The 18934-nt window shown below is 58.5% G+C and overlaps 1 protein-coding gene across 1 annotated transcript; it reads left to right on the forward strand.

Moving 5' to 3' along the window:
- On the forward strand, positions 1762-18017 carry PPP1R9B (protein phosphatase 1 regulatory subunit 9B). The gene is made up of 10 exons (XM_018064898.1): positions 1762-3609; positions 7407-7539; positions 8824-8944; positions 10769-10873; positions 11874-12009; positions 12587-12739; positions 12850-12903; positions 15590-15819; positions 16150-16246; positions 16406-18017. Exons 1-10 carry the CDS (start codon positions 2239-2241, stop codon positions 16457-16459), a joined length of 2454 nt encoding a protein of 817 aa, XP_017920387.1. The 5' UTR covers positions 1762-2238; the 3' UTR covers positions 16460-18017.

Here is an 18934-nt window from a genome sequence, read left to right on the forward strand (position 1 = left end):
TGAAGCTCCTACTCAGAGTCCAAATCTTCCCTGTCCCTCAGCCTCAGGATTGCCAGCCTCAAGATCAGTCCTGTGGCTCCTGGCCCCTCCCTGTCCCAATATTCAGGGTTCCCAGGAGGCGTCCCACACCCCATCCCCCACGAGCTTTTGCACGTGCTACCCAGTTTATATCCCACAAAACCCACACACATCCCGACAGTGGAGGGAAGAGAGAATTCCTTTGAACAGCCCTTCTAGGCAAGGGGGGCGGGTAGTGGGAGATCGGAAAGAAGAGGAAGAGGATGGAAGGGAAGAGGGAGGGGGAGGAGGCAGAGGCTGCAGGAAGGCCTGAGATGCAGGAAGCAGCTGGGAGTGGGGGGAGGCTTTGTGCCTGAGGTGTTCTCTGGGTCCTAGGGTCCACAATGTTCATTAGTTTCTGGGCTCTGTGGAGTGAGGCTGCGCATCTCCATCTGTCATGGCCAAGGGGGTGGACCTTCACTCCCAGGCCCTGAGCAAGGGTACAGGGCAGTCTCAGGCCCCTTGTTATGTATGGCGGGTTGAGGGGAGTATCAAAACAGCTGCCAGGACAGCGGACGTAGATGTCACTGCCACCCTTCCCCCTCCCTTCCTACAGTCACACTTTCACACAGTGGCCAGAATCCTTTAGATGAGAGATAAAAGCTAGAGCTCTCACTGGTGAAACCCGGGCCCCAGGCCTCCAGAATTCCTCCTCCAAAACTCCTTCTTCCTGTTTGAGAGGCAGGAGTGCCCTAGTAAGGCCCTGAAGACAGGGATTCCACCCCTCATTTCCAACCTGGGCCCAGTGCAGGCAGTTACAGCATACCCTCTTTAGAATTCCAGAGGGCAAAAGCCAGCTTCAGGTGGCCACATGGGTGATGAGGAGCATTCCTTTCTTTCCCTTTCTCCTCCACCATGAGACCAGAAACATTGGGCCAAAGTTTCACACCTTAAAAAGTACAAAGGTTCCCTATTGTTAAAATGCAGATTCCAAGGCCAGCCTCTGAGATTCTGCTTCACAAAGTCTGGGGGAGGATCCAGAAATCTGAATTTTAAAAAAGTTCAGACTAGGCAGCTCTGAGAATCTTAAAAATGATCCTTTGTCCCTCCCCCATTATTCCCCCTCCACACTCAGAGTAGAGGCCCACACTGAGGCTACTGAGTGGTTGGACTGCCTTCCCCCAATATTTAGTGAAGGGCTTCCCTGGTAGCTCAGGCAGAAAAGAATCTCCCTGCAATGCAGGAGCCCAGGGTTCAATCCCTGGGTCAGGAAGATTCCCCGGAGGAGGAAATGGCAAACCACTCTAGTATCCTTGCCTGGACAGTTCCATGGGTAGAGGAGCCTGGTGGGCTACAGTCCATAGGGTCGCAGAGTCGACACGACTGAGGGACTAACACACTTACTTAATATTTAATGGGGGGTTGAGGTTATATATGTTGTGAGAAGCTACAGTCAGAGGTTGGGATGGAAGGGTTGAAGAAGACTGGCCAACCACTGGGGTCAGCGGAAGGCTATGGCGAGGGCCTGTAGGGGAGGAGTATGCATTGGGGTGGAGGGGAAGGGGAGGGCTCACAGGCTCCGGTCCCGGAAATCCGATCCCTTTAGGACCCAGAGATGCCAGTCCCCCAGCGGCGGCGGCGAGAAGGGCAGCCGCTTGGTCTCCGGCAGCCGCCGCTCGGGCAGAGCCAGAGAAAGACCGAGGCTCGGGGCGCGGGGGGGAGGGAGGGAGGGAGGGTGGCGCGGCGGCGGCGGCGGCGGAGCGGCCCGGGCCGGCCGAGCAGCTATGGGCGCCCGGGTGCCGGGCCCCTGGAGAGCCAAGGCCCCCGACCGGGGTAGGGGGTGCCGGGGCTACCAGCCCCGCTGACACCGCCTTGGACGATGTGAGCGGGCGCCTCCGCTGCTGCAGGGCAAGCGGTCCCACCGGCTCCGAGCGCCGCTTTTCTAATTTGGGTGGGGGCCACCATACCAGGCCGCTCGGGCTTTGGTAGAAGGGCGGGCTGTCTTTGGCAGCTTGGTTGGGGGAGGCGATCCGCACCGGGCGCTCGGAGATTCTTTTTTTCCTTTTTTTTCTTTAAAGCGAGGTTAACTGTTTTGGGTAGCTTGGTTTTGGGGGGAGGCTTTAAAAAGGCCTTTCGGGGTTCCTTTTCTCTGGGGGAGGGGGCGGTGGTCCCGACTTGGCCCGCCGCCTGTTGGAAGGGGGGAGCGGGAAGCGTTGGGATGTGAACCCAGCTCCCCCCACTATGATGAAGACGGAGCCACGGGGGCCTGGGGGTCCCCTCCGGAGCGCCTCCCCGCACCGCAGCGCCTACGAGGCGGGCATCCAGGCTCTGAAACCTCCCGACGCGCCCGGGCCCGACGAGGCACCCAAGGCAGCCCACCACAAGAAATATGGCTCCAACGTACATCGCATCAAAAGTATGTTCCTGCAGATGGGCACGACGGCGGGCGCGCCGGGTGATGCGAGCGGCGGCGCGGGCCCCACCGAGGCCCTGCGGGCGCCCGAGCGCGGTGTGCGCTTGTCGTTGCCGCGGGCCAGCAGCCTGAACGAGAACGTGGACCATAGCGCCCTGTTGAAGCTGGGCACCAGCGTATCGGAGCGCGTGAGCCGCTTCGACTCCAAGCCCGCGCCCTCCGCGCAGCCCGCGCCGCCGCCACACCCGCCGTCCCGGTTGCAGGAGACGCGGAAGCTGTTCGAACGGAGCGTCCCCGCGGCCGCGGGCGGCGACAAGGAGGCCGCGGCGCGGCGGCTGCTGAGGCAGGAGCGCGCCGGCCTGCAGGACCGGAAGCTGGACGTCGTGGTGCGCTTCAACGGCAGTACCGAGGCGCTGGACAAGCTGGACGCCGACGCCGTGTCTCCGACGGTCAGCCAGCTAAGCGCTGTCTTTGAGAAGGCCGACTCGAGGACCGGCCTCCACCGCGGGCCCGGGCTGCCCAGGGCCGCGGCCGCCGGGATTCCCCAGGTCAACTCGAAGCTGGTCAGTAAGCGGTCCCGGGTGTTTCAGCCGCCCCCGCCACCGCCCGCCCCGTCGGGGGATGCCCCAGCCGAGAAGGAGCGCGGCCCCGGAGGGCAGCAGCCCCCGCAGCACCGAGTGGCCCCCGCCCGGCCGCCCCCCAAGCCCCGGGAGGTGCGCAAGATTAAGCCGGTGGAGGTGGAGGAGAGCGGGGAGTCGGAGGCCGAGGCAGCGCCCACAGAGGTGATCCAGGCGGAGGTGACAGTCCACGCGGCCCTGGAGAATGGCAGCGCCTTGGCAACCACCGCTAGCCCGGCGCCTGAGGAGCAGAAGGCTCAGGCGGCTCCCGAGGAGGAGGCGGCGACCGTGGCGGTGCCTGAAAAGGGGGTGGGCAATGGCCGGGCCCCGGACGTGGCCCCCGAGGACATAGACGAGTCCAAAAAGGAGGACTTCTCGGAGGCGGACTTGGTGGACGTGAGCGCCTACAGTGGGCTGGGGGAGGACTCTGGGGGCAGTGCCCTGGAGGAGGACGACGAAGAGGAGGAGGAGGGGGAGCCCCCCTACGAGCCCGAGTCGGGGTGCGTGGAGATCCCAGGGCTCTCGGAAGAAGAGGACCCGGCCCCGAGCCGAAAGATCCATTTCAGTACAGCGCCCATCCAAGTGAGTGAGCCCCCCTCCCCGCCCCCGCGCCGCCCCTGCCACGTGCGCGCAGTCGCCCCCGCCTCGCCAGCCAGCCGGCTTTGGCAGGCTGAGTCAGCCCTGTCACCCAGCCCCCTTCCCAGAAGTTACCTCCCTGAGGGGGGCGTGGGGGACTTCCAGCTGTTTGTCAGCGGGGGAGAATATTTAGGCCTGAGATGAGGTGGCCTGCCCTGACCTGCCCTCGGGTTCCTCTGCCTGCTTCCCCACCCTGCCCTGCGCCGGTCCTGGGACACCTGCTTTCCCTTCCTTTTCCAGACATTCTCCCTCCGGAGACTGCCAGAGGCGTGGGCTTAAGTGGTGGGAAGGTGTGTGTGTGTGTCTGTGTGTACCTGTGACCTCAGAAGAGCACCCCCGCTTTGGTCCTTACTCTGCTCTGGATCGGAGGGGCATGAGGAGCTTAGAAACACCCCTGCTTTCCTCCTGCACCAGAGCTGCACACGGGGGTGGAGGAGCCAGAAACTTCCCAAAACGAAGGTGCAGCCCCTCCTTCAAACTGGCTGTAGCCCTCACCCCAACTTTGCAGAAGTGAAAGAGGGAAGCAGGTCTCTGAGGTTGAGCTGAGCTGGGACCATGTGACTGGGGGCCCTGTTCCCTGGGGTCTGTGCTGGGCCAGCTCCCGAGGTGGGGGTACAAGGTTACATAGGCAGGCACTTTATGTGGGTTTTGGGGAGCCTAGGCCTTCAGCAGGGTATGGAGGAGGAGGGGGTGGGGCTGGGAAACTCCCAGGTGCCTGGCAGCAGCCTCCTGCTTTTGCTCTTGGTGTTGGCAGGCACCAACCGCTCTTGCCTCATTCTCTGGGTACCCTGAAAGGACAGAAGATCCTCCCTTTTGGGGGGCACATACACTGTTGGTGATTGGTTTGTGGGTTGTGCCAGTGCCCTCAGATCCTCAGGAGAGTGCTGGGAGAGATCCCTGGGAGAATTAAGAACCCCAGCCCCCAGTTTCCTGAGGCTTCCCTGGTGGCTCAGATGGTAAAGAATCCGCCTGCAGTGCACTACCCTCTATTCTTGGCTGGCACATTCAGCTTAAAGACTTTTTCTCACCACCCCTAGCTCAGCTGTGCCCAAGTCCAAGTCTGCTGTAGGGGGGTGTCAAGGCCAAGGAAAGTTCAGCCTTTACCCCTCCCCAGTCAAACCCCCCCTCTGTTTGACTGAAATTTCCATAACTCCTGGACACTGAAGCTGCCCATTTCCTCCCACCTGCCCCAGCATCTTAACCTCTGTTCCTCTTCCACCTCCCACCCCAGGGGGCCTGGGAAGTGCAGCTCGCCACTCAGGCCAGCCCCTTCCCCCAGGCTGTGACCTCACAAGCCTTTTTGCCTCTCCTCTCCTTTTCTGAAGTGCTGGGATCCTGGAGGCAGAGAACTGAAGGATATGGGGTGTTTCTTGGGACACTGAGGATGCAAGTGGGGACCACTGAGGGGGTCAGGACACCCCACGGCCCTGCCACAGCAGTTCTCTGAGCTGCCTGATCCCCTCAGAGGTTGAGTTTGGTCTTTTAGTCCTGAGCCTCTGACTGTCTATATTTGACACCTTACCCTGATTTTTGGGTAAAAAATAGCACATGATTTGGAGCAGTGCTCCCTGACTCCCTGGTGACAGTTGCTCGCCTGTGGTGTGTGGTGCCGCTTTGTGTGTCTGACTTTTGACCTTGCTGGGGATGTCTTCCTCCCCACCCAGTTTTTCCCTCTCTCTGCCCCGACCCCTGCACTGATACTAAGTCCAGGGTCTTGTGCCCCTCGGATGACCCAATTGTTGCCCACAATACAGAGGCTTCCGCTGAGGACAGAAACCTCAATTCTAGATCGTTATCTGGAGAGGGGGACTGGACCCAGGGCCCTCGGATAGGCTGGACACATGGAGGTGGGCAGTGTGAATGGTGGTCTGAGGCCTCTGACCCTCCCGCCTGAGTTTTCTGCAGGGGGCAGGATTTAATAATCTGAGAAAAGAAGGGAGGACAAAGCCTAGGACAGGCTGTGAGGGTGTTTTGGAGGTCACAGTGTGTGTCTGTGTTTGTGTAATTGCATGTGCTTACTCGTGGTGGGGAGGAGTTTGGTTGACCCAGGCTACCACATAGACTGAGGGATGAAGAGACCCTCTCTGCTGGGACAGAGGGTGAGGGTCAAGGGACTGGCATGCAGAAGTGGGCCAAAGCCAGTTTGCGAGATCTAGGCGCATGGCAGCCCCGTCCTGGGGCTTGGGACCTGTGTGCAGTGGGGACAAAGCCAGTGACCTACCCACCAGTCTCATCCCACCCTGCTATGGGCTGGCTCCCATGACCTTGGGCAGTGGGTCTAGCATCGTGCATTGTATGTGAACTAGGTGGCCCGTTTCTCCCAGGAGCTTGGGGCTACTGGCCAGATGTCAAGAGGGCAGTCTGACTGCTGCACCATCGACAAAGAACGCTAAGGGTTTGCGCTCTTTCTCTGATGCTGTAAAGTTGAGGGCAGTGAGTTAAGTGACCATGTAGGCCCCTCCCAGCTAGAGCCCCCTGGTGGGAGCCATGGTGCTTGGGGGGTGACACTAAACCAAGGCTGGGACACAAGAGCTGCTGGCCTGGGTGCCCGTAGCGCCTGCTTCTGGAGGAGAGGGACCCTGGCAGGGGCCTCGGGGGAGACAGTGTCCCACTCCAGCTGCTCAGGCCTCAGGCCCAGCCATCTGATAGAGCTGCTGCTACCCTTCATCGCCCCCGCTTGGCTCCAAGTGGTGCCAACCTGTCGCTGCAGGCAGTGAAGTGGGAACATGTCATGGTACCCCAAATGGTGCTCATTAACCTCCCACCAGGAGCACCCCGCCTGGACCCAGACTTAGGCACTCCTGCAGGGCCCTTGTCCTACCTTCTCGGTTCTTTGGAGGAGGGTCAGGCTGGGGATTCCCCTTTCTGCTGAGCCAGCAGAGGAGTACAGAGGACAGTGAGGCCAGGTTCACTGTGGACAGTGTCGGAGGCTGCCACTTGCCTGCTTTCCTTGCTTTCTGCAAGGTATTGGGCCTGGGGCCTCCTAATGCCCTGGGGATAAGGGGAGTACCTCAGAGAGCTGCAGTTCAGAAGGGAGATTGAGGTCTGGCCATGTGGGCAAGGCCATAGGGGCCCCTCAAGAGGAGAGCCTACCCATTCTCCGTGGGGGAGCGGTGGTCCTTCTGCCTCTCTCCTCCACCCTGGCCGCTTCAGGTCCAGGCTAGCTGGGTCCTGGTGCTCCGCTTCCTCTTTCTGCCCTTCTCTCTCCTCCCCCCAACCCCGTGTCTCACACCCGCTCCCCCCTCCCCATCTGGCATCCTCCCGCATCTCTTCCACTCCTTATCCCTCCTCCTCTTCCCCTCTTCTGCTCAGAGTGTTCCTTCCTCTCTCCTGCTGTCTGTGTCCACCCTCGTCTTTGTCTGGGATGGGGACTGTCTGTTGGCCTCTCTCTGGCCTGGGAGCTTGGGTTCATGAGTAGGACAGTTTCTCCAGCGTTGACCTTCCTTTCCTCCTCTAACTGGCCATGCTTGTGTGGTCAGGGCTGCAGGAGAGAGTCGTGGTGGGGATGTGGCAAGGCTAGGTCCCTTTCTGCCTTGCCCCCTAACTCGGAACTGGAAGGGCTCCACTCTGAGCTGGGAGCAGCGCGGGCTGGGGAAGGCCTCACCTCAACCTGTCTGGGGGTTGGGGAGGCCTCTGGCAGGAGGGGAGCGCAGTGGTTGGTGCAGCCTGCCCCTCCAGCCTCCTCTTACTGGGTTAGCCCTTGCCCTCCTATTGGCGCCTCTGACAAGCAGCCTCTCCCCCAGGTGTTCAGCACCTACTCCAACGAGGACTACGATCGTCGCAACGAGGACGTGGATCCCATGGCAGCCTCTGCTGAGTACGAGCTGGAGAAGCGGGTGGAGAGGTTGGAGCTGTTCCCTGTGGAGCTGGAGAAGGGTGAGCTGGGCCACTGGGCCTCTGCCTTGTGCCAACTTCCGCCCTGGGGGGACCCTCAGGGCTTCCACTGAGATGCTCTGCTTCCTCTAACTGGGCCTCTGTCAGCAACCCCCAGCCACACAGACTCAGCCCATTCCAAACCCCCACCGCTGCGCTGTCCCGCTACACTGTGCTGCTGCAGTTGCCAGGCCCCGCACGAGCACTGTGGGCTGGGTCCTGGGCTCTGCGGGCCAAGCCACAGTGGGAGAGCGATGGAGGGGGGAGAGGGCAGGCATGGCTGGAACGCTCACATCTAAGTGCATCCTTTGCACAGTGAGGGGGCCGGGAAAGGAAGGAGGGGCCACTGTAAAAGCATTTAACAGGAGACCTGACCAGACCTGGCGGGATCCCCAAGGAAAGAGACGCTTGACTTGAACTCTGAAGAGGAGATGAGGGGAGTCTGCAGAAAAGAGGAGAGAGACCTGGTAGATTCGGAGGGTGGGGGAGAAGGCTGTGCATACAAGACCATGTCAACCACTTTTCTAACATGGACTGGCAGCCTTGCAAGGTGTGAGAAAGGTATTCTAGAGAGACTATACCAAGCTGCGCTTTGGGGCAAAGGGTTGTACATGGTTGGAGAGGGGCCCCTGTAGTGTGGACACGGTGATTGCCGTGTGGGAAGGGGGGTGGATTTGAGAGATTCTTGGAAGGTGGGATTGACAGGATTCGGGGGTTACTTGGCTTCCACAGAGGCTGCAGCGGGACGGAGGAATCCAGGTGACTCCCAGACCCTGTGAAGCGGGGGCAGGCTGGAAAAGCCTATTTGTGGGGGAAGATCTCGTTCAGATGTCAGAGGCCCATGAGACAGAGGGGTGCAGCTGTGGAGGGAGGAGTGGGTCTTGCGGGAGAGAAAAGCAGGAGGTCTTGAGTCACTGGGGCTGTGAGCAGGGATGACACTGCTTAGGGAGGGGGACGATCAGCCCCCTCGTGGCTCCCCCACCGGTCCCCATGGCCACTACACACCTCATCTGCATACACACAGTGCCCCCTCAGCACGCCCTGCTGCCCATCAGTTCTTTGGCTGGGGCAGAGGGCAGACAGTGACCCCAAGAGCATCCTAGTTGGCTTGGCAAAGAGGGAGTGACAGAACCAGATGTGGGACATCCCCTCAGCATGGAGACTGCTTCTTGAGGTGAGGCTGTGCCCCACTGTAAGGGCTGGGGATGGGCCTCTCACTCTCTCCCCTGCAAATCCTCAACCCATCCTGCCCCCCCTACTGGCTTCTCATCACCCTCTGCTTCACAGACTCTGAGGGCCTGGGCATCAGCATCATTGGCATGGGGGCCGGGGCGGACATGGGCCTTGAGAAGCTGGGCATCTTCGTCAAGACCGTGACTGAGGGCGGCGCAGCCCATCGGGACGGCAGGTACCGCCTCCCCTTCCTTTACCAGCCACCGTCTGTGGGGCAGGTCACTGGGCAGGTCATGGGCCAGTGCCTGTGTGGGGCTCAGATGTTTGCGGAGACCACTGTGCCTGTTGCTGGCCCACTCCCCAGGGAGCAGTGAGCAGCACAGACAGGGCCCTTGGCTCCGTGGCACTTGCATGCTGTGTAGGTGTTGTGTTTCGGGCCATGGTGAGGAGAGCGTGGGTGCGGAGGCTCTGTGCCTAGTAGAGTACACATTGAGCTGTCTTTTTCATTTAGGAAATACTGAGCCTGTGACACTGTTGCAGGGCTGGTGCCAGGCCCTGGGAGTCAGTGATGAGGGCCTTGCCCTGAAGAAGCATGTAGTGTAGTAAGGCAGATGGGCATTCAAGAGGGCACGCAGGAAATGGTGAAATGGACAAAAGTAGAGGGTGGCACTCAAGCCTTAGTCAGGAGGGCTTGACCTTTTGGGGTTTCAGGGAGGTCTTCCTGGAGGAAGTGACATTGGAGTTGAGACCTAAAGCATGAGCAGGAGTGGGGTGTGCAGTGTCCAGGCAGGGCATTGAAAGCAGGCAGGTATGGCTGGAGCTAGAGACCACGGGATTCAGGTGTCTTATGAGGTTAGAAGAGCCCGTGGGGGTGGGCCTGGGAGGAGGCTGCTCCTTGCCTACGTGCTTATGTTTTGGCCCCTGAGGCTGGAAGGTGTGAGTTCTGTGGGTCAGAGGGCTCAGGAAAGATCCCCTGGAGTTCTGGGCAGCCCAGTGAGCCCTTTGGAGCCTCCCCACTGTGTGTGAATTGCTGAGGGGGAGTGGGAACAGCTGTAGGGCACCCCCAGGCTGTAAGTTAAAGGTTAGTATCAGGGTGCCTTGTGCTACCTCTAAGCCCAGACCCCTCCATGTGGCAGAGGTGACTGTTTATTCCTGTGAGGACTGGGGTCGTGCTGCTAGAGGTGGAGTTGCCTCATTCAGGAAGCTTCTGTCTGCTGCAGCCCAGATGGCATGGCAGGCAGGGGTGGGAGTGAGCAGAGAAGGGAAGGTGACCACCCCTGCTCTTTTACTTACTCCCGCATTTGAACTTCCTAGAGCCTTTCCCATGGTTGCCTGTTGGCCAGTTGAGGAGTGTGTGTGCATGTGAGGGTGTCCCCATGTGGGGTGGGTGGTGGGGGCAAACTGTTTACAGCAAATCATTTCCTCCTCTTCTGTGTGGGAGCCCTGCGAGGAGGCCTGGCACTCTGAGGGGAGATGGGAGTGGAGGATGGAGGTGGCCAAGTGTCGCGCCCATGCTTTATCCCCCTTGCGGTCAGGCTGGGCCACTCCCATCTCTCCTTGTGGGAGTCAGGGAACAGGGCTTCCAGCGCCATAGCTGGAGCGTACTGGGGGCTGTGCACGTGTGGTGGGGGGACTAACCCTGTGGGACTGTAGTGAACACAGGTCTCGGGCAATTGAAAGAAATCTGTGGGCTCAGGTCTGTGCAGAATGGGTGTGTAAGAGGGCTGACTGCATGTCACGTGTGTGCTAGAGGCCCTAGCTGGTGTGCGTGGCCATGATGAACTCTGTGGATGTCACGCTGGTCTGTCGAGTGATGGAGGAAGGGACTAGTGTGTGATTGTCTTGGGAAGTGTGCCTGCCTGGGTCTCACTGCCCACGGGCCTGGCTGATACCTGATCCTCCAGCCTCATGCCTCTAATGCAGGTAGACTAAGTACCGGGTTCCTGTGGGGACTGAGCTTGAGTTTCTGATGGGAAGTGGGCCGTGTCTACCCCAGCTCCACAGTTCCCCTCGGGATCCCCTAACCAATGTCACCCACCTCCCCCTCACCCGTCCCCAGGATCCAGGTGAACGATCTTCTGGTGGAGGTGGATGGAACAAGTCTGGTGGGAGTGACCCAGAGCTTTGCAGCCTCCGTGCTCCGGAATACCAAGGGCCGCGTGCGGTGAGGCCCAGGAGGGTGGGGGTGTGGGGAGTGGGAGCAGACAGGAGGCTCAGCCCTCATCTGGCCATTTTGCCCGCCTGCCCACACCCAGTTAAGATCCTCTGTGGCCCAACTTACAGAGAAGTTTCCACTGTGGAAAGGAATTGCTCTGTGCTCATCCGTTGCCCCGTCTCCCTTCACGTCTCCTGCCCCTGACCACTGCTGGCCACCAGCACTCAGCCATCAGGCCTGTTGTCCACCATGCCTCCAAACTGGCCTCTTGGTCGTCTTCTTTCCCCCTGTCTGTCCTGACTCGTTGAAGATCCCAAGATGTGCAGGAAGGATGCCATCCAGATTGGGGTTTATCCCTCCCTCCCTCTAGCCTGGTATAGTCTGTGAGGACTCTCCTTCTTGGGTCTGCCAACTGAAGAGGTTGTTCATCTCTGGCATAACATTCAGGGACAACTCCCTGCCCACTCCAAAAGGGGCACTGCCCCCAGGAAAGGGTGGTAGAGAGAAACAGGATGTGGGTGGCCACGGAGAGGAGGGGCTGGTGCCTGGAAGTTCCACAATTTCCTTTCCATCCTAATCTCCAGTCGCCATCATCCCGTCCCTTCCTGAAGCTCAAGGACTTGGAGAGCATATAAGACACCCCTCCACAGCTCCAGGGTCAGCTTTGCCAGTCCCCTGCCTCATTTTCTCCCATGTGGTGAGGGAAGAGCTACACTGGCACCTCCTGACCTCATGTCCCTGACAGCCTAGCCTGAAGTTTGGCTGACATCTCCCCATCCCCTGAACTGGCCAGGAGGGCTAATGAGTCTCTGCTACTCCTGGGAAGAAACCCAATAAGGGCCCCCTGTTCCCCCATTCATTATTAACACTCTGCAGCCTCTGGACTCGGCCCTCTCATTTCACCTCCCCTGGGAGGACCTGGGTATTGAGAGGGGAGTACCAAAGGGGAGGATGGTGGCATTTCCAGCTAAGGACAGAGAGAAAGGAGACAGCGCTGGTGCCCCTGCAGGTTTATGATTGGCCGGGAGCGGCCCGGTGAGCAGAGTGAGGTGGCCCAGCTAATTCAGCAGACCCTGGAACAGGAGCGATGGCAGCGGGAGATGATGGAGCAGAGATACGCCCAGTACGGCGAGGATGACGAGGAGGTAGGGACTCCACTTGGCTGGGAGCGTCATCGTCCCCTGGTGGCCTGATGGAGCATTACAGCTGTCCCCTGCCTCTGCCACTTTCCCAGGCCTTGTGAAGAACCCCGGAGTGCCACTCCTGTCCTGGGGGAGCCCCTAATCTAAGAAGGAGTGCACATCCCTCCCTTAAAGAATCTCTAATCTGATGTAGGAGTCACACCCTCTGTCTTCAGAAAGCCTTCCTGGTCCTACAAAGAAAACATAGTTCCCTCTAAGAGCCGCCACCCTGAGGGGAACTAGTCTGAGGAAGGAGACAGCTCTAGACCTCAGGGGACCTGCTGCGTGAGGAGGGGAAAGCAAAGGCTGTTTCTTCAGGGGTCTTAGTCTTTTAGGGGATAACTCCTGCCTTCAGGAGACTCTCCTGAAGTCAAAATCATGCCCCTGGTGTGGGCCCCTGGCTGAGGGAGGAGGTCATGAACCACACTCCTGGTTGCTCCCAGTCTGCCGTGGACCAACCACTGCTGGTCTCAGCCCTAGTCATCAGGGCTGAGGGAGGCTGGCGTGGGCAGGGAACACAGCCTCCTGTTCCCCTTCACAGACGGGAGAGTATGCCACCGACGAGGATGAGGAGCTGAGCCCCACATTCCCAGGGGGCGAGATGGCCATCGAGGTGTTCGAGCTGGCAGAGAATGAAGATGCCCTGTCCCCTGTGGACATGGAGCCCGAGAAGCTGGTGCACAAGTTCAAGGAGGTGCGCAGAGGGGTCCCTGGGCTGGTGGAGGGCAAGGGCAGGCTAGTATTTAGTGCTGCAGCACTCCCTGCCCCAGCTGGAGCTGAGTGTCTGTGCCCTCGCCCCCACAGCTCCAGATTAAGCATGCTGTGACTGAGGCAGAGATCCAGCAGCTGAAGAGAAAGGTAAGAGCGGCGGGAAGTGGGGGAGGCTGAGGCCATGGGGGGGGGGACAGTCTTCCACCCTCACAGCTGTACATGTCAACCCTTGTCCACCACCCACAGGCGCATGGAAAACAAGCTGCTCTGAAGTAAGGGAGGCTAGTGTTAAGAGCTCAAGCTCTAGACCATCTCTCCACCACTCACTTCCTGCTCTGGGCCTCATTCTCCATAAAATGGTTTGATAATAGTGCCAGGACCATAGGACCATTGTGAGAATAAAATAGAATAATACATGTAAGGTCTTTAGTACAGTGTCTGACACATAATAGTTGCTTAATAAAAAATTGAGCTATAGCCTCTAATAGCTGAACGTGGATGTCTTCACGTTCACACAGTCCCACACATGTCCTCTACATAAAAGCCTAGCATTTAGCCTAGCCTAAATGCAAACCACCCAGAGATCAAACACCAGCCGAGATCCCAGGTACATGGTACCCACAGACCCACCCACTGAGACGCCTAGAGACACCCACTCTGCTCAGACATAACATGAGGACAGTGGACCCATCATGCTTCACAAGCAAGACTTTTGTGTCCGTCTGCTTACATGTCTGTCTGCTGTGAGATATAGGACGTTTCATGGAACATGCACGTTCTCAGAGAGATGCCATGTACAGATACCCGCGCAAGCATACTGGGTGCCAGCACCCTTACAGGCATAGATACAGACTTCCGAAGCACAGTCTGTGCTGGGCCCCTACTGGGCCTGGGCATTAGGAGTCCCGACCCCCACGGGACTCCAGTGTGGCAGGGAGAGGCAGAGGCGCACGGGTTTTGCACACATTGTGCACCCAGGCACACACAGGTGCATTCCCATATGTGGGCTTAGACCAACATGCCTGGAGACAGGAGAGTGTGAAGCTGAGCCCCAGAGGGAAGAAAGGGTTTAGGTGACTGAGGCAGAGGAAGGGCATTCCTGGCAGGGAGACAAACGTGAGCTTGGAGGCTGGCTTTGGAAAGAGACCTGCAGGCTATGGCAGCCATTCCAGGGCGGGGCCGTGGGGAGGTAGAGCTGGATTGCCAGGATGGGCTGTAGCAGTATCCTGACTCCCCACTGAGGACTCCAGCCTGGATCCTGTGGCCATATGAGACCAGGAGGAGGAAGGTCACTACCCCCAAAGTGGGAGGCATGAGGGTGAGCAGGACTTGGAGACTGGTGAACCAGCTAGAGGCCCAAGTGGTGCCCTGGCAGGTATGGGCAGGGCTACCCAGGGCACAGGCAGAGGGTGTATAGGAAGCATGGATTCGAGTTGCATTTCGCAGGTCGAGGTGACAATTCATGTTCTTAGAGTAGGTGCAGAGCATGAAGGGAAGGAACAAGTCAAAGGTCTTTTAATTTATAAACACCTTTGGGCTTCCCTGGTGGCTCAGATGGTAAAAGAATCTGCCTGCAGTGTGGGACACCTGGGTTCAATCCCTGGGTTGGGAAGATCCCCTGGAGAAGGGAATGGCTACCCGCTCTAGTATTCTTGCCTGAGGCTACCGGCAAGAGTAGCCTGGCAGGCTACAGTCCATGGGGTCGCAAAGAGTCAGACACGGCTGAGCAGCTTTCACTTTCTTTCTGGTGTGGCACCATCCAATTCATGTGATGGGCAAAAGATGCCCTGTGTGGCTTAGAGTCTGCACACCAACATTTGTACGTAGAAGTTGACACAGGCTTCATAGGAGAGGACAGGTTGCTCAACTCCTAGAGCTCATGGAACCTGATGAAGCTGGAATGTGGGGGGCTGTGCTGTCAGAGAGAATCACAGGAGACTTCTGGGGAAGTGATATACTGAGCTCAGCTGAAGGCTGAGCTAGTGGGAAATGATGAGGCAGTGGGAGGGTAGATGGGAGCATTCCAGGCACAGGGAACAGTGAGGCGAAGCCCTGCAGCAAGAGGGAATGTAGGTCCAAGGATGTGTAGGAAGGCCTGTGTGGCTGAGACACAGAGGGCAAGGGGTGTTTACAGCCAGCAAGGTTGGAGGGGCAGTCAGGGGCTTGAAGCTCAGCACTGGGGTGGCAGTGAGATGATGGCACCTTTGGATGGAGGTGGGCTAGTCAGAAAAGGAGGAATAAGTTTGTGTGGGTGGGGCCAAGTTTGGGGCAGGGTGCCTCTGAGGAACCCGAAGAAAAGTTGGGCTGGAGATTTGGGGCTCAGTGCACAGAGGTGTTGAAGAAAGTGAGTACAGAGGGAACAGAGGCCCTGTGACTGGGCTGTGGAGCTAGGAGGTCTGCACTGGGGTGGCATGGGCGCTAGGCGTGCAGCCAGGACTGTTTAGGAAGCCGCAGAAGCCAGGGCTACAGAGAGGGAACAGAGGGCAATGGTGCCCTGTTCTCACCCATCTACCATCACACTCTGTAGCCTTTGTGAGCTTGGCAAGGCAGGAATCAGTCCCACTTTACTGATGGGAGGAGCGCAGCTTAAGACAAAAGTGGCCTCACCCCAGGTCACGGAGATCGTCAGTGATGAACGCGGGCGGCCTGCCTTCTAGGAGTGTAGCACGTGTCAGGGCTCCTGGCTGGGACAGATGGGGTCCTCCCTCTCCAGGTTTCGGTTCCCAGACTCAGCCAAGGAGAGTCAGTAGTTGGGGGGCAGTGGGCTCTATATCTGCCGGAATCATCCAGAGACTGTCGTCCCCACCAACCCAGGCCTGTTCCTTCCTCTCAGCTGCAGAGCCTGGAGCAGGAGAAGGGGCGGTGGCGGGTGGAGAAGGCCCAACTGGAGCAGAGCGTGGAGGAGAACAAGGAACGCATGGAAAAACTGGAGGGCTATTGGGGTGAGGCCCAGAGCCTGTGCCAGGCTGTGGACGAGCACCTGCGGGAGACCCAGGCCCAGTACCAGGCCTTGGAGCGCAAATACAGCAAGGCCAAGCGCCTCATCAAAGACTACCAGCAGAAGTACGTGTGGGGGCTGGGAGCCCTGGACCTCAGGAGGATGGAGAGGCCTGTGGTGCCCTTCCCTCCCCACCCCAGCCAAGTAGGGGGGCCAGGAGCACAGAAGTTGGAGGGTCCTGTTGGGGGGGTGCCTGGGTTCGTAATGACTGGGTGCCAGAGCCAACAAGCCAGGCCCCAGAGGCTTTGGGAAGGCTGGGGATCTCCAGACCTGAGAACAAGGAGTGGGCAAGAGCTGCCCAGGTGGAGCCAAGGACAGGGCTGAAGACCCTGAGACTCTGAACGGAAGCCAGACCACACAGCCTTACCCACTGTCTGTCTCCCACTGATCCCCAGGGAGATTGAGTTTCTGAAAAAGGAGACAGCACAGCGCAGGGTTCTGGAGGAGTCAGAGTTGGCGAGGAAGGAGGAGATGGACAAGCTCCTGGACAAGGTAGGCCCAGGATGCCCCAGGGGCAGGAGGGAGCAGCAGCTCGCTCACCCCGTGGATCCTGGAGGGAGCTGAGGGTCATGTCCCCAGCAGGGGGCCAGGCGGGGCAGGGCCTGAGGCCAGTGCTTAGTCCTGATGCCTTCTTCCCGTTTTTTTTTTCAGATCTCAGAACTGGAAGGAAACCTGCAAACACTGAGGAATTCCAATTCTACTTAACAGGAATCATTCCTTAACGGGACAATAATTAATCCCCTCCCATTGTCCTCCCTCCCCTGTCCTCAATACTTGACCCCGCCCCCTATCAGCCTGGGGACAGGTGCCCCGACTCCCCCATGCCTCCACCCCACCTCACCCAGCTTCAGGGACCAGAGGGCCCACATCATATAGGCCCCTTAAGGTGGCCCAGGCAGACCAGGGCTGGAAGGATGGCCTCCTTGCCCATGGGGCTGGGGCACAGAGGCCGTGGAATGCCAGGGGCTGGCCTGGGTGGTGGATGAACACAAGGACCTGCAGACCAAACTGCCAGACTTCACAGCCTCCAGCCTTTGTCTCTGGACTGGAATGGGGCTGGGGGCTCTCCCAGCATCTTACCGCCTGGAGGCTGCCTCCTGATCGCGGAGCTCCTAGGTGGTCCCTGGGCCTCTTGACTTGAGATTCTGCCGTCTTGGCCCTTCCCTCCTCCCCTATCATTGTGCTGTTCTGTTGCATTCTTATCCTCCTGCTGGGAAGGGTTGTCTCCACACCTCCCATCCTTGTCCACCCTCCCAGGAGGGATAGAGTCCACTCAGAGCCTGGAGGCTGGGCCTGACCCTGCACTGATTTCTCATATATCCTTCATGAAAAGGGGAGAGTCTAGGACATGGTGTCCAGCTCCCCCTTCTCCTGGGGCAGCAGCCCTCAATTTCTCCTTGTGCCTCCCCTCCCCCAGGTGCCAAATAGCCATAACCTCCTCCTGGAACCGTTGTGTGGCCTCTTTGGGGTCCAGGTGTCCTGGCCAAGCCTGGCAATGCAAGGGAGGAGAAGAGGTCAGTTTAGAGGGCCTGATTTTAGGCAAGGGGAACATTTCTTACTGGAGAGCCAAGTCCCGTCCTGCCCTATGCAGGGCCACACCTGGAAGCCTTGTACTAACATCACAGAGATTCAGCCTCACCCCACCCACACCCACAGTTTTCCAGTGTTTTGACTGGAGGGCAAAATTTTACTACTTTTCTTCTTTTTGGAGACCAGGGCTGCGCTGCTAGCAGCCTGCTTTCTAAGTGAAATCGACTCTGTTTCCCCACTTTAACCCCAAATCGGGGCTTGGACCAAGGGAGGTGAGACCCCTACCTCAGGTCCCCTCCCCTTTCAGAAACCATCTCATTTTTGCCCCTTCCTCATGCCCCTGCCTCAGCCTGGGTTTTTGTTCTTTTTTAAAAAAACAACCCCTGTACCATCCGTTTTGGCTTCCTCTCGTCCCCTGTAAATAGGCCATGCCATCAATCAGTATTTCAGCAATCTCTTCCTGCCCCGAGATGTGCGCCTACCCCCTGAAAGAGCTGGCTGTCTCAGTGCCTGGGCCCGTGCAATTCACCTCCTCGGCCTCAGCAGATGGAGGGGGCGGGGCCAGGGGCGGGGCTGTTGGGGGGCTTCCGGTTTCTCCGGCCGAGGGCCACCCTAGCCCCGCCTTTTGCAGGACTGCGTCTCTGTATATAATATATATATATGTATGTATTGTTCCCGGTTTTGTACGGATCATGCCCTCTGTCAGGTCACCCCCATAAAAGCAGTCCCCAGAGCTTTGCCGCCTGGTTTCTTGATTCGCGGGAGTGGGTGAGGGACGCCAGTCTGAGTCGGGCGGTCTGCCAGTGCTATCTCTGACCCTGAGGAGCTTTATGAGAACCCTTGTTCTTGCAAACTCCATTTGCCACCCCAGCTCCCATCCCTCTGGACTGGGATTTCTAGAGCATTCCTTAGGCTCATCACTTTCAGCTCTTTCTTATAAGGCCTCCAATGGAATTCAGAGGATGGGTTAGATACGGTATTGGAGATACCCAGCCCCTACTCTCCCACTAGGCACCCTGTAGAAGGTACAGGAAAGATTAAAGGTGGAGGTGGTAGCTGGGGATGGGAAGTGATAGAGCAGTTTTGTGCCCAGGGTCTTAGAAAATCCCTCTGGGGTTGGCCAGAGAGAAGTAGTCCTAGCCCTCTATCCTGCCAGCAGCTCTGGTTGCTAACTCACCAGTTCTAATCCCAATGGGTCTGGGAGTCCAGATGCCAGGGTTCCAAAGACAAGTCCCAAAGAGAGATGAGAGCAGGGGGCCCACCCCCAACACCAGCCTTTCCTTGCTTTGGGAAGCTGTGTGCTATATGTGAAAAAAACTGAACCACAAGGCACTTGTCTTCAGTTGCCTGGCCCCAAAAAAGATTCTCACAGACCTCTCTGCCCTAAAGAATGGAAGTCCCCAAATTAGGGCCCTTCAGGATCACCTTGGTGGGTCCCTGATAAACCTGAGATGAGTGACCTCAACCAGAACTCCCAGTTGCAGTCAGTTCCTGTGCTGGCCACTCCCTTCTGGATGGCTCGTCACCCAAGTCTCCATGTCAAGCCAAATTCTGGCTTCTGATAGCTTCCCTTCAAAAGTCCTAGTTACCTCAGGGCCATATAGAACCAGTCCAGCTCTGCCACTCGAGAATCACCTGGCAACCTGGAGA

The sequence above is a fragment of the Capra hircus genome, chromosome 19 (genome assembly GCF_001704415.2).
Source record: "Capra hircus breed San Clemente chromosome 19, ASM170441v1, whole genome shotgun sequence".
In the NCBI taxonomy this organism is placed as follows: Eukaryota; Metazoa; Chordata; class Mammalia; order Artiodactyla; family Bovidae; genus Capra; species Capra hircus.